At 51.1% G+C, this 12,573-nt stretch overlaps 1 protein-coding gene across 1 annotated transcript in view; it reads right to left on the reverse strand.

Annotated features, from left to right (window-relative positions):
- PDIA5 (protein disulfide isomerase family A member 5) overlaps positions 1-12,573 on the reverse strand; it is an 89,262-nt gene that overhangs the window by 43,208 nt on the left and 33,481 nt on the right. The window contains exons 4-7 of the mRNA XM_036445629.2: positions 9,800-9,883; positions 9,494-9,539; positions 5,622-5,714; positions 1,391-1,451 (exon numbers count right to left, since the gene is read on the reverse strand). Coding sequence (XP_036301522.1) covers positions 1,391-1,451; positions 5,622-5,714; positions 9,494-9,539; positions 9,800-9,883 — 284 coding nt within the window. The remainder of the gene's footprint in view (positions 1-1,390; positions 1,452-5,621; positions 5,715-9,493; positions 9,540-9,799; positions 9,884-12,573) is intronic.

A 12,573-nucleotide genomic window follows, 5' to 3' on the forward strand; every position in this document is an offset into this window, starting at 1 on the left:
CACAGAAGAGCATCACCTGGGGAGGCATGGTCACTAGGGTGGGAGTGGGAAGGGTCTTTGCTCTAAGAACTTCTCAGGAAGAGGGACTTTCAAGAGTCAACAGAACTCAAGTGCCGTAACCCATGATACCCAGCCCAGCCACAGAACCACCCGGGCACCCCCACCTTCCACTACCCACAACCCCCTTCTCCAGCTCTCAGGCATCTGGCTGCCATGAGGGGCATGTGATGGTCCATGAGTCCCAGCTACAGGGGCCTCACACAGGCTCTGGCCCATTGTCTCCTAATCTGTGGGTCAGGACCCACTGGACTACAGGGGTGGCCCAGACGGGAGATATCTGAGGCTCTGGGGGACATACTGTCACTACTCAACTCTGCTTGGAAGCAGCCACAGACAACATGTAAACAAATGGATGTGGCTGTGTTCCAACAAAAAATTAATTTACAAAAGAAGGCAGCCAGTCTAGGGGCCAGAGTTTGTTGACCCTTTATTAGAGGGTTATGAGATAGTTGGAAGAACCAATGACTTCTTTTAAATAGAACAGAATAAAAAAGAAAATATCAGTGGGTACTACATCTGGTAGAGTACATAGTAAAGGTTAGTGTGATTTTGTGAAACTTCTGTTTCAGCTTGTTTATATGTAATTTATGTATACTTATGGTACTGAATTTCAATGAAAAAATTTTAATGCTGTCAAAAAGTTTGAAAACCATTGCTCCGATCCAACCCCTTCTTTTCCATAAATGGAAGCTGAGGAACAGGGAGGTTGACCACAGTCAGCTCACTGGCAGCATACCTGGGGTTAGGACCCAGTTCTTCTGGTTGTCATCTTAGTGATCCTTTGCTATTCCCATGGCCTCTTGCCGTATCCAGAGACCAAACCGCTTTCTCCCTGGCCCTGACTCTCCTCCCCTCCAGGGGGCACCAGCAGAGGTGTGCAGGAGCTAGAGCTGGAGGAGGAGCTGCCAAGCAGCTGCTAGGAGCCAGCAGGGCTCCGGGTGGTGAGCAGCGGCAGCACCTTGGAGAGCGCACTGAGAGTCGGCTGAGGCTTCTGAGGCTTCGCCAGGCACAGACCTGGCAGGAAAGGGGCTACCGGGCCCCTGGAAGACAGAGGGGCAGGGAAAGGTGAACCTGAGAGGAGACCTGAGTTGTGGCTGGGTGGACCTCTGGGTGAATAGGGCAGAAGAATGCCGATTCCAGCAAGAGAAAAACTGGTGAAGTGGTCAAGATGAAGGAAAAGAGGCACAGATGGTGAGATGGGAGGAGCAGCGTGATTCTAAGTGAGAAACCGGGGGGGGGGCCTGTTCCCAGTCTCCCCGCCTCACAACCCCCAGCTGCCCCGCCAAGAATCTGAGTCACAAGCTCTGGCCCAAGGAGAAGGGTTACTCACAGGGGGCATAGAACATCATCAGCAGCGGCTTCTCTTCCTTCTTCAGGAGCCGTCTGAAGTCCTGAGGCACAAGCAGAGAACACCACAGGTCACACATTGCTCAATATCAGAGGCCCACCCCCCAGGGGCCACAGTGGTGGGAGGGGCAGGCGAAACCTGCAGAAATCCACTGTCAGATTTGGGGTCGGGGGTAAGAGTCATGGCGTGTCAGGAGCCGAAAGAACCCCAGAGACCATCTCTTCTGAACCACCCTTGCCTATTACAGATGGGGAAACTGAGGCCCTGAACAGACAACTGGCCCTCCCGAGGCCACCTGCTGCTGGGATGAAGGAGTCGGACCAGGCTACCAGCTCCACCTGAGCAATGAAACGTCTTCAGGGAGCTTTTCATGCTGCAAGAGGCTGTCGACCAGGCTGCCCCTTCTCCCGTGGCCTATGGAGTGGTTGTGCTGTGATGAATGGTTGTTTTCGCGTAGGCCTGACAGGGCCAGACAGGGAGCTGGAGCATGGGTCAACCCACACCTGCTAATCTATTCCCCGGCCCAGCCCGGCCCCCACTGCCCCTGTCCCCAGAGCCCACTGTGAGCGCAGGACAAGACGTGCCCTCCACTCCCAGGAGGTTCCAAGCTACACTGATCATGGGTGTTTGCAAAACCCTTAGGGAACAGTGCCCGGCACATTGTTAGGCAATATAAAATTCTTGGTTGAATAAATACAATCCATGTAAAAAGACAAAAGGCCACAACAGTGCTAAGAAAGCCTTCTGTGAGAGCAGGGCAGGAGACCTTCCTTCCCACGAGAGCCCAGGGTGCTCAGGAAAAGGCACATCTATTAAGGGCGGCCAAGCGGCCCCACGACAGAGCGTATTTTGATTAAAATGGGCTCCTCTAGCCAGTTTCCATAGGAGAAAATTGGAGGCTTTTCTCTTCTGAACAATAAGGGAAATAAGAGGACATTTCAAAATGCAGCTTTCTGGCAGCAACGCGGCGTTGGCAAACAGATGAGGGCACATCCGCGCGACGGAACGTGGCTGCTTCGCTGCAGACGATGAGGAGGGGCGCTTAGTGTCACAGTAAGATGTGCAGGTTACATTACGTGGGGGCGGGGGAGCGGGTTACAAACAGCACATAACAGCGGATGAAACTTCTGTTAATATTTATGGAGCACATTATGTTGAAAGCCTAAAAGGCTACAGAAAATACCAGCAGTGGTATCCCTAAGGGAAGGGATGGGTGGTTTTTTCTTTCTTTCACGCTTAAGCTATATTTTCTAAATTTCCAACAATGAATACACATAACTTATCATTTTCCAGCAAGATAGAGAAGATGACAAATTATTTTATGGGAATTTAAAACTTTTTATAATGAATTCTGAAAATGTTTACTCTTGTTTATATAACGAAAGAGCAAAGGCACTCATTTTTAAAATTTTTATTAAATTTATTCAGATGACATTTGCTAATAAGATTAGATAAGTTTCAAGTGTACAATTCTATAGTATGTCATCTGGATATTGCATTGTGTGTTCACCACCCAAAGTCAAGTCTCCTTCCATTACTATATATTGGGCCCCCTTTAACTTTAAAAAATATATATATTTTTATTAATTTCAGAGAGGAAGGGAAGGGAGAGGGATAGAAACCTCAATGATGAGAGAGTCATTGATTGGCTGCCTCCTGCATGCCCCCTACTGGGGATTGAGCCCACAACCCGGGCATGGGCCCTTGATGGGAATCGAACCTGGGACCCTGCAATCAATAGGCCGACACTCTATCCACTGAGTCAAACTGGCTAGGGCTACTTTTTTTAAAAATTGATTTTTAAAAACGTAGAGCCAAACCGGTTTCAGCTTTTTTTAAAAAGCTGAAACCGGTTTGGCTCAACGGTAGAGTTGAGTGTATTCATTGTTGTATTCATTGAGTGTATACACATAACGGTAGAGTTATGTGTATTCATTGTTGGAAATTTAGAAAATATAGCTTAAGCGTGAAAGAAAGAAAAAACCACCCATCCCTTCCCTTAGGGATACCACTGCTGGTATTTTCTGTAGCCTTTTAGGCTTTCAACATAATGTGCTCATTTCAACATTGGGTGGTGAACTCCCTTCCCTTTAAAAAGCTGAAACCGGTTTGGCTCAACGGTAGAGCGTCGGTCTGAGGACTGAAAGGTCCCAGGTTCGATTCCGGTCAAGGGCATGTACATTGGTTGCGGGCACATCCCCGGTAGGGGGTGTGCAAGAGGCAGCTGGTTGATGTTTCTCTCTCATCAACTTTTCTAGCTCTCTATCTCTCTCCCTTCCTCTCTGTAAACAAATCAATAAAATATATTTTAAAAAAATTGATTTTCAGAGAGAAAGGAATGGAGGAGAGAGAGAAAAATATCAATGTGAGAGTGAAACATCCATTGACTGCCTCTTACACGCCCCAGACTGGGGATGGAACCCATAACCTGGACATGAGCCCTAACAGGGAATCAAACCAACAACCTTTTGTTCCATAAAAAGATATCCAACCAACTCAGCCGTACCGGCCAGGGCTGGCCCCCTTTACTCTTTGCTACCTCCCCCCATTTTCCTTTTCCCTGGTAACCACCATACTGTTGTCCGTGTCTATGAGTTTTTCTTTGTTTGCTGCTTTCTGTTTTACATATATGAGTGAAATCATATGGTTCTTGTTGTTCCATCTGACTTATTTCATTGAGCAGGATACTCTCAACATTCATCAATGTTGTAAAAAATGACAGTATTTTATCTTTTTCTTATGGCCGGATAGTATTCCACCGTATATATATAGACACCACATATTCTTTATTCATTCATCTATCAAAGGACACTTAGTTTGTTTCCATGTCTTGGCCAAAAGGCACTCATTTGAAGACAGAATTGGTAACCCAATCTTTGACCCTGACTTGGAATGAAGGATGCAAACACTTTGACAATAATCTGGAATCTCTACAGATAAAACCCGGTAAAAGCTCCGAGAAGAAAAGTTTTTCTGAGCCAGTCACAATTTGGTTTCATATCCTGAGTAATAACAAATATTACTTTACATTCAAAGGCGCTTAGTTACCGTCAGTAAGGATGGATTACAAATATAAATCGGCAATTCAACTTGCATTAGGAACTTGTAGTTATTTCATGTGGGGATTTGATTAGCGAAATAGCTATATCTATATTTCCACATGAGAGAAAATGGCAGAAAGTATAACAAGGGGACTGCCTACAGATGCGAAAAAATATTTGTTTAATATTTCCAGTCACATAAGAGCAATCTTAGGAGCCCGAGGACATGCACATCTTGGGGGAGGGAGGCACCAGGCTATCACTGGGCAGAGGCCAGAACTGCATATTATCACAAAACCTACCCAGGAGCAACATCTTTCTGAGCTGTTTGTTGTTGCATAGCCATCACCTCCTGGCACTTGACATGCTTTTTATTTTATTTTATTTTTTTAAAATATATTTTATTGATTTTTTACAGAGAGGAAGAGAGAAGGATAGAGAGTTAGAAACATCGATGAGAGACACCGATCAGCTGCCTCTTGCACACCCCCCACTGGGGATGTGCCCGCAACCAAGGTACATGCCCTTGACCTGAATTGAACCCGGGACCCTTCAGTCAGCAGGCTGACGCTCTATCCACTGAGCCAAATGGGTTTCGGCTTGACATGCTCTTTAAGAAGGAAAGAGAGTCAGGGCTGTATGGAGACAATAAATCAGTGTCTCCAACCCCCTCCTCCCCCACCTCCTGCAAATCCTGGCCAAACCCGAAATTGAAGCTTAAAGAGGGTAAACAATTTGTTCAAAGTCACACAATGCCTCAGAATATTAGAGACCTGACCCAAGCCTCTGGAAATAGAACCCAAACCTCGCAGATTATTACTTAAAAACAACAACAAACTCAAACCCACTTTTTTAAAAAGCAAAACACACAAGGTCCATTCCAACAGCAACCAGATGACATAATGAGGAGAGGACGTTTAAATAGACATTCTTATAAGGAAACTCTAAACGTGTTAAAATACATTAAGAAAGAGTCCGTGGAGGAGGCTCTGGGGCAGCCTGGGAGGCTGGGGAGGAGCATCGGGGAGAAGGGCCCTGGCCCCCCTCCCCTGGAGGAAGCACAGCTGGTTAGGAGCACCCCCGCTTCTCAGCTCCTTGGGCACCTGCCCCTGGGAGGCCGTGGTTCAGGGGACGCTTCCAGCGACCGTCAGAACGGATGGGAAACACATTACCTTTTCACTGTCAATGTGAACAACATCTTTGGCTCCAGGATCTTCCTCCCACAGCGGGGGCCCTTTCGGATCCTTCAGAAAGGCCACTATGGACTGAGGAAAAGAAGACACAAGGCAAAAGTCGATTTAGCCAGGAAGAGGGAGGTGGGGGAGTCGGGAATCTGCCTGTTTCCCTGCCTGGAGACCCAGGTGCCTGGAAGGGAACTGCATGTGGCCCACGGGCACACACTTGGGAGTGTGCCATTCCATCGCCCACTGATGTCACTGCGAAGGGCCCTAACAAGGCACCCCCTCCACCAGGAATTTCCAGCCACATGACACTTTACTCTGCTCAGTGGATCCATTCTACTGTGCTTCTTCATGGAACCAAAAACAAAAAAACAAAACTTGAGACAATAAGTTGGCTTATTCAAACCAGAGATACACTGCTAAATCCCACCTCCTCCAGAAAAATCTCCCTGATCGATTTGAGTAAAGATCTCCAGCCCTGTCCAGGGTGGATACTTTCACTCTCGTGCAGCCACTAAAAGCCTTCACCAGGTAAGTAGGTAATCACACCTACTTGTAACCTGCCTGGTATTGCGTGATCTCAACTGAGTGAGAGCTTTAATCCTGACCCTCCTTTGTGGAGCCTGGGATGGGAAGCCCCAGAGCAGGGGCCCATCTCTGCGGCCTGGTTGCTGTACTTCTCTCCTTGGACTCCTGTCTAGATGGTCCAGGATTGAAGACAGGACAAAGAGCTCCAGGATACAGGGCTGAAGTAGCCTCTGTCATGTGGACAACCAACTCCGGTCTCTGCTTCCTTTGGGAAGGACATCCCCCTCCCACCTGCCACTTGTCACTGGTCCAGGACGCCCGCAGCACACCCTTTCCTCCGTCAGTCTGGGAAATGGTGCTCAAAGTCTGAGAACCAGGAATGGGTACCAGAAACGAGCCAGGCCTCCATCCCTCCACCCTGGAGGGAGCTGCCGGCCTCTACAGCAACAGATGGAGGCCTCAGTATCCCCCGATTTGATGCAAGATTCTGTTGCTTCTGTCCACTCTGCTCAAACTCCAATGAGCACAGGATGAATTGGGCGTGTCCCTGTGCACACTGGGGGAGGGAGGGAGGTCTGGGGTGAGAAAGGGAAAGACCCTCTCAGGGAGGCTACCCGTGAGGTTTATTTCTGGAAACTGCTATCTGGAAGGAGCTATTATAGGAGAGTGTGGGGATAGCCAAGACTTGCATTTCATTCAGGCAATGCTCCCTGTCCATCCAAGTGGAGCTCTGAAACACCCCCTGGCAAGAGGAGGGCGTCTGCACCAGAGCTGACCCCTGGCAAAGGCAGATGGCCTTTCCCCAGCCCCTTGTCTAAGCTACACTGCGACAGTACAGGCCAAAATGGAACCGGCAGGGCCTTCCCGAGACCCACACTCACCCACAGCTGCAGAGGCACCTGCCCACTGGGCCACGTGAGACCCACACTCATGCGCAGCTGCAGAACACCTGGTGCAGGGTTCTCAATCTAGGGTGCAAGGGGGGCTTCAAGAGCCTGTGAGACCCCGGACTCGCGTGAACACACGTACTTTTATGCATGCTCACACACTGCGAGGAGGAGGTCTGGGACTTCCAGGTGACTATCCGTGGGCGAGGAACCCAAACTGGCAGGACGCTGGGGGGCTCCTGTCCCACACCAGCACGGGCTGAGTTAAAGGGTTAGCACAGTATCCCATTCCCCTGCCCTCTCCTCAGCATCAAGGGAAAAACATGGGTGTGGATGGAAAAAGAAACGGCCTCTTTTCATGTATTAATTGAAACATGTGCACTTGCAATCTTTTGCTTTTCAGGTTGAGATTATTCTCCTTTAACTGAAGTTGAATAGTCCCATTCATAGATTCTCTTCAAATTGTTCTAACCGACAAGATCCTGGGCGGGAAAGTGTGCAGGGAGCAGCCCCTGACCCCACCCTCAGCCGCCTTATTCCGGGTGCTCTACATCCCAGGAAAACCGCCCAATGCCTGCACCTTGGTCTTCAGGATGACGTCATGGCCACGGGGCTTTGGAGCGGGTCGTCAGAGAGCCATCGGAACCTCGGTTTCTAGGCACCTTTGGTCCTCACCACTTACACATAGGAAGGATTTTGCTGGACAGACTGCTGACAAGCAGAAGGCCCCTCAAACAAGAAGTTCCCTCTAGGAGTTTTCTGCTCTCTAGCCTCATTTATCTGGCCTCTGGAGGGGCCACGGCACAGTCGGCATAGTTGCTGTGACCAGGCCTTGTGGGGGGTGACAGCAACAACAGCCCGAGCATGAGCCTGCGGCTGTGCCCACCGACCTCTCTGGAGACAGAGGCCCAGGAGAAGCCCCGAAAGGAGAACCATCCTGTGACCAGGCAGAGCCTTTGTCTCGCCATTCCTGCTTATAAGCAGACGCTGTCAGGCAGTCCCTGGGACACTACCGCTTGCTCTGGAGAACTTCAGGGCTCCACTCCAATCCCCTGTGGGCTTTGGGGATCCCCAGGACCAAGGATGTCCTCTCTCCATTAAAAACGAACCCTGTACAATGCTCAGCTCACATCTCTGGCTTATTGGCATAAAAAAAAAAAAATCACAGAAGGACAAGATCACCCGCACCTAGTCTTTGTAAAGAGGTGGACAAAGGCCAGGACTTGGCCACCCCACCCAGGCCAGCTCAGACTTCCGGGGCTCCTTGCTCCGTTCCTGCTACGACAATTCTGAGCAGCGGCCATCCCCGAGGGCAGCCTCACAGCACAGCCTTCTCAGAGGCTGGCTAAGCATACCCCGAACACAGCCTCCAGGACAAAACACAGCTCCCCTTCCCGTCCCTGCAGAGGCACCTCCCACCCCACCGAGCTAACCCTGGCTCCTGGGGAGCACGTGTTCTCTCCAGAGACTTCAGTGGGAGTCTTCACACAGAATAAGAGGGGTTAAGCGACCCCAGTTGGTAGCATTGTCTCCAAGTGTCTAAGTGGGCGTTAAAGTGAGTAATCAGGCTGAGTCTGTGTCAGGGAAGAGCTGCAGCAACTGAAAAGGAAGCAGCGTTCGTGGATAAACAAGAGATGGCAGGGAGGAGTGGTGACAGCTGCTCAGACCAGACAGGAAGGGATGGAAGACACGGATGGAGACACAGAGAGAGGAGTGCAGGGTCGAACCCAGTTTGGGAAGCAGGAAAGTCAGAATGCCTAGGATCAGCAGATTTGGGAACAGGAGAAATGCACAGCCCCAGCCAGGGCAGGGGATGTGGCCTGGACCACAGGTGGAAGGAGGCTGGTTTGAGGAAGAGAATGTGTGTGGTGAAGGAGCAGGATCCAAGGGCAGGAGAAGGGCACAGAGTGGGGTGGATGCCTAGAAACCGAGGTGATCACAGGACAGCACCTGCAGGTCACGGGATCTACACACTTATGTTCACTGATGTTTTCCCATCCACTTCTAAATTGGATTTGGAGCAGGGAAAGTCTCGGCGACATCAGCATCTCACCTGGAACAAGCTGCACCAACCCACGTATGCCGGCCTGCTGGTGTGCGGCAGAGTGTGCTAACCTGGGCACAGCCAGCCCCCTCCAGCCATGCGCAGCCACGCAGACTCTGCTGCTGGGGTGGGGGAGGGGGCCTTGAAGTCACAGTGAAGGAGGCCAGGCCTTTGGAGGGGAGAGGCCTGACGCTACAGGAGCTGTGTGGTCATCCTTATTGTGTTAAGAGTTACAAACTCCCACAGATATTTTGCTGACATACGCTCTAGAGATAAGACTCCCTCAGGTCCTCCAGAAAGAGCTATTTGTGCTCTCTGCCCTTCCTTCTCTCCGGGAGAAGCTGCCAGGCTTCTGGCACCCATTCAGATCCAGCTCTGCCTGAGAAGGAGGGAGGTGAATTTACCTTAAATGTCACAGCTCGGTTATATTCAGTGTGAAAGGCACCATCCCTGTCAAACGAGAGAAAAGGGTGTTAACTATGGGAATGGTTGTGAAGAGACATACCTTTGGTTTCCTGCGGCATCTTAATAAGATTCGGCTATGGAACAGAGTTCAAGATGTTTTTAAATGAAATAACTGTAAACAGGGGGAGGGGGGGAAATCATGCCGGAATAAAATTGATCTGCCTAAAATCGCTGTGCGCTGAGAATACCAATGAAAGCTTTCAGCACTTACTACTTGGAAATTGGAAATGACCACGTGTACTTACTGGTAATGGAATAATTCGACCTTTTTGTCCTTTGGGCTCAGGTCAACTTTCATCTTCTTGCACAATTTTCTACTCTCGGTATCACTGGAAGACACAAATGCCGGGAACCGTTGGTTACCTGCGGTCCTCGCAGAGGTGTTGACAGAGTGAAATCTGCTGGTAGCCTAAGAATAAGGCGGGTAACTTGGACTTCTCCATAATGAGAGAGGACCTCCCTGGAGGCGGGTTCTCAGAGAGCCAGAGGAAGGAGAGTACCCAAGGAGGGGGGCTGATCAGGAAAGACGGGCCAGCAGACGGGGAGGCTGTCCGGGACAACCCAGGGAGGCCCAGATACAGGAAGTGCCCCAGGGAAGCTTAGGGGGTAGACAGCCCATTCTAAGAAGAAAAATACACTCAGTATAGGTCAGTGGTTCCTAATCCTGGCGGCTCATGACAAGCTCCTGGGGAAGTTTAAAAAAATACTGAATTCCTGGGCCTGCCCAGATCATTCCTTCAGAATCTCTGCCTGGGGCCCAAGTAAGTTTCTGTTTTTCAAGCTCAAATGTGTGCCATATGCCACCTGCTACAGACCATCTGACCAGGAAAAGAGAAAAACGTTCTACGATGCTGAAAGAATTATGGCAACTGACCAGGTATGGCCAAAAGCCAAAAGGAGAACGGGGAAGTTTCAGTGAAGGGCTGGAGTCTGTAATCAAGCCCTCTCTCGATTCTAATATAAAATGTCTGTTGGGTGCTGTTCACGGTGTACAACGTGCTCAGGAGCCATCTCATCTAGTCCTTCCTGCTGGACCAGTGGGCCTCAGTGCGGCCCCTGACCAGCAGCCCCATCCTCACTGAGGGACCTGTTAGAAATGCAAACTTTCAGCCCCATCCCAGGCCTTCTGAACCAAAACTCGGAGAATACTGGTGTTTTTTGTGTTGTTGTTTTTTTTAAATAAAATATTTTTATTGATTTTTAGAGAGGAAGGAAAAGAAAGAGAGAAAGAGAGACATTGGTGTGAGAGCAGAACAACGATTGGCTGCCTCCTGCATGCCTCTACCAGGAATTGAGCCCCAGCCTAAGCATGTGTCCTGACTGGGAATCAAACCAGCAACCTTTCGGTGCACAGGAGGGTGCCCAACCAAGCCACACCAGCCTGGGCTGCGTACTCCGTTATAAGGAACCTTCCAGGTGATCGGATGATGCCACCTCCTGCACTGGCTCTTCCTCTCCCCAGTCTCAGGTCTGGCTTCCCCTGTGCCCCACACCAGCCCCCTCAGAGACCTTCCCTGCTCTCATACACAACCTCACCACACTCAGCCAAGTGTGCCCCACAGCCCACCAAAGGCAGCCAGCCAGCCACCCACGCCCCCGCCCCTGCTCCTGGCTGCGGGGCTCTCTCCCCATTCTGCGTGGCGCCAGTGAGGGTATGCTGGCCACCCAGCCTCCACCGGTTTCTGCTGCCTGACTCCGCTGAGTGAGAAACTTGGTTCTGCCAGGTATGACAGCCACCTGAGGGAAGTCCCTTCATCTCCCACCTGTTTACTTACCTCCCCACCGTCTACAGCTATCAGCTTCCCACAGCTGTGCACCAGCCCCAGAACAGATGGACTAATGAAACCATTCAGCTCAATTCTAAAAGCATCGCTCTTCAGTGCACACGCAGAATTGTGGGGCCTCATTTTAAATGTAAATACACCATCTGCAATTCAGGAAGCACGGCCTTTCCCTCCCCGTTCCGTCCTGCCCGTGGCAGCCAGCACAGGGGCCACTGCAGCTTGCAGCCGCAGGCCTCAGAAAGGCACATGAATCCAAAAAGGAAAGGCTATGGCATTGCAATGGCTGCTCCTCCAGGGTGGTGAGGGCATTTTAAAACAGGGAGTCCAGAAAGAAGGGATACGCTGGGGTGGGAAGGAGACCAGAGAGCAGAGGGCGTAGCTCAGGAGGCTACTGGAGGGGCAGCCCACTGCTTCCCCGCTGGAAACTCTACCCTAAAGCCCCGTGGGGATGCCACACCCGCCTCCACTGACTACGGCCACCACAGTCTGGTCTGCCCATCCCACAGGCTGAGGTGAGGCCACGCTGACAGGCGGCGGGTTCGATTGGGAAGAACTGTGTCTGAGGTGCCCTTTCCCTGCCTGAGTTAATTCCCCAGAAGAGAGGGCTCGGCTCAGGCTGCTGACAATCGCGCACTCAGCACTTTCCTAGGCCAGCTTCGTTCTGCTGCGCTCAACTGTCCCTGTGACCACCTACCGTCCGCTCAGCTGCAACAATAGACCATTGCCAGGAGCAGGAACCCTGACACGGCACCCAGCCCACCCAGCCTCCCACTCAGAGGGGAGAAATGCCATCCCATGCTGGCTCTCCCTCCTGTCAAGTTGGCAGCCTCTTTCCTGTGACTTTCACGAAGCAGAAAGAGGAGTGACAGGGCTCAGAGTCATTGCAACCCAATCGCTGCCTGCCGGGCTGACCCCCTCCCTGGGGAAGTCTGCTGCAGCCTGAGATTCCGTGAGCCCGGCCAGGCTTGGGAGCAATGCTGCCAACCCACCAACCAACGTGGCTGCGTGGACCTGGGAGGCCAGCGGTCCTCCAGCCTGTTTCTCAGGGTGGACCCTGCAGCCTGTGGCCCCCACTCCAGGCAAGCCCCACACAGCTCTGTCTGTGCCACAGGACTCCTTGCTGCAGCCTCCACACAACCGCCTTTCCTCCTTAGGTTCTAGACACTGCCCAAGGATTCTCCCCTCTCCCCTGCCCCCTACACACACACACACACACACACACACACACGCAAATG

This window comes from Pipistrellus kuhlii, unplaced genomic scaffold (assembly GCF_014108245.1).
Source record: "Pipistrellus kuhlii isolate mPipKuh1 unplaced genomic scaffold, mPipKuh1.p scaffold_m20_p_2, whole genome shotgun sequence".
Taxonomy (NCBI): domain Eukaryota; kingdom Metazoa; phylum Chordata; class Mammalia; order Chiroptera; family Vespertilionidae; genus Pipistrellus; species Pipistrellus kuhlii.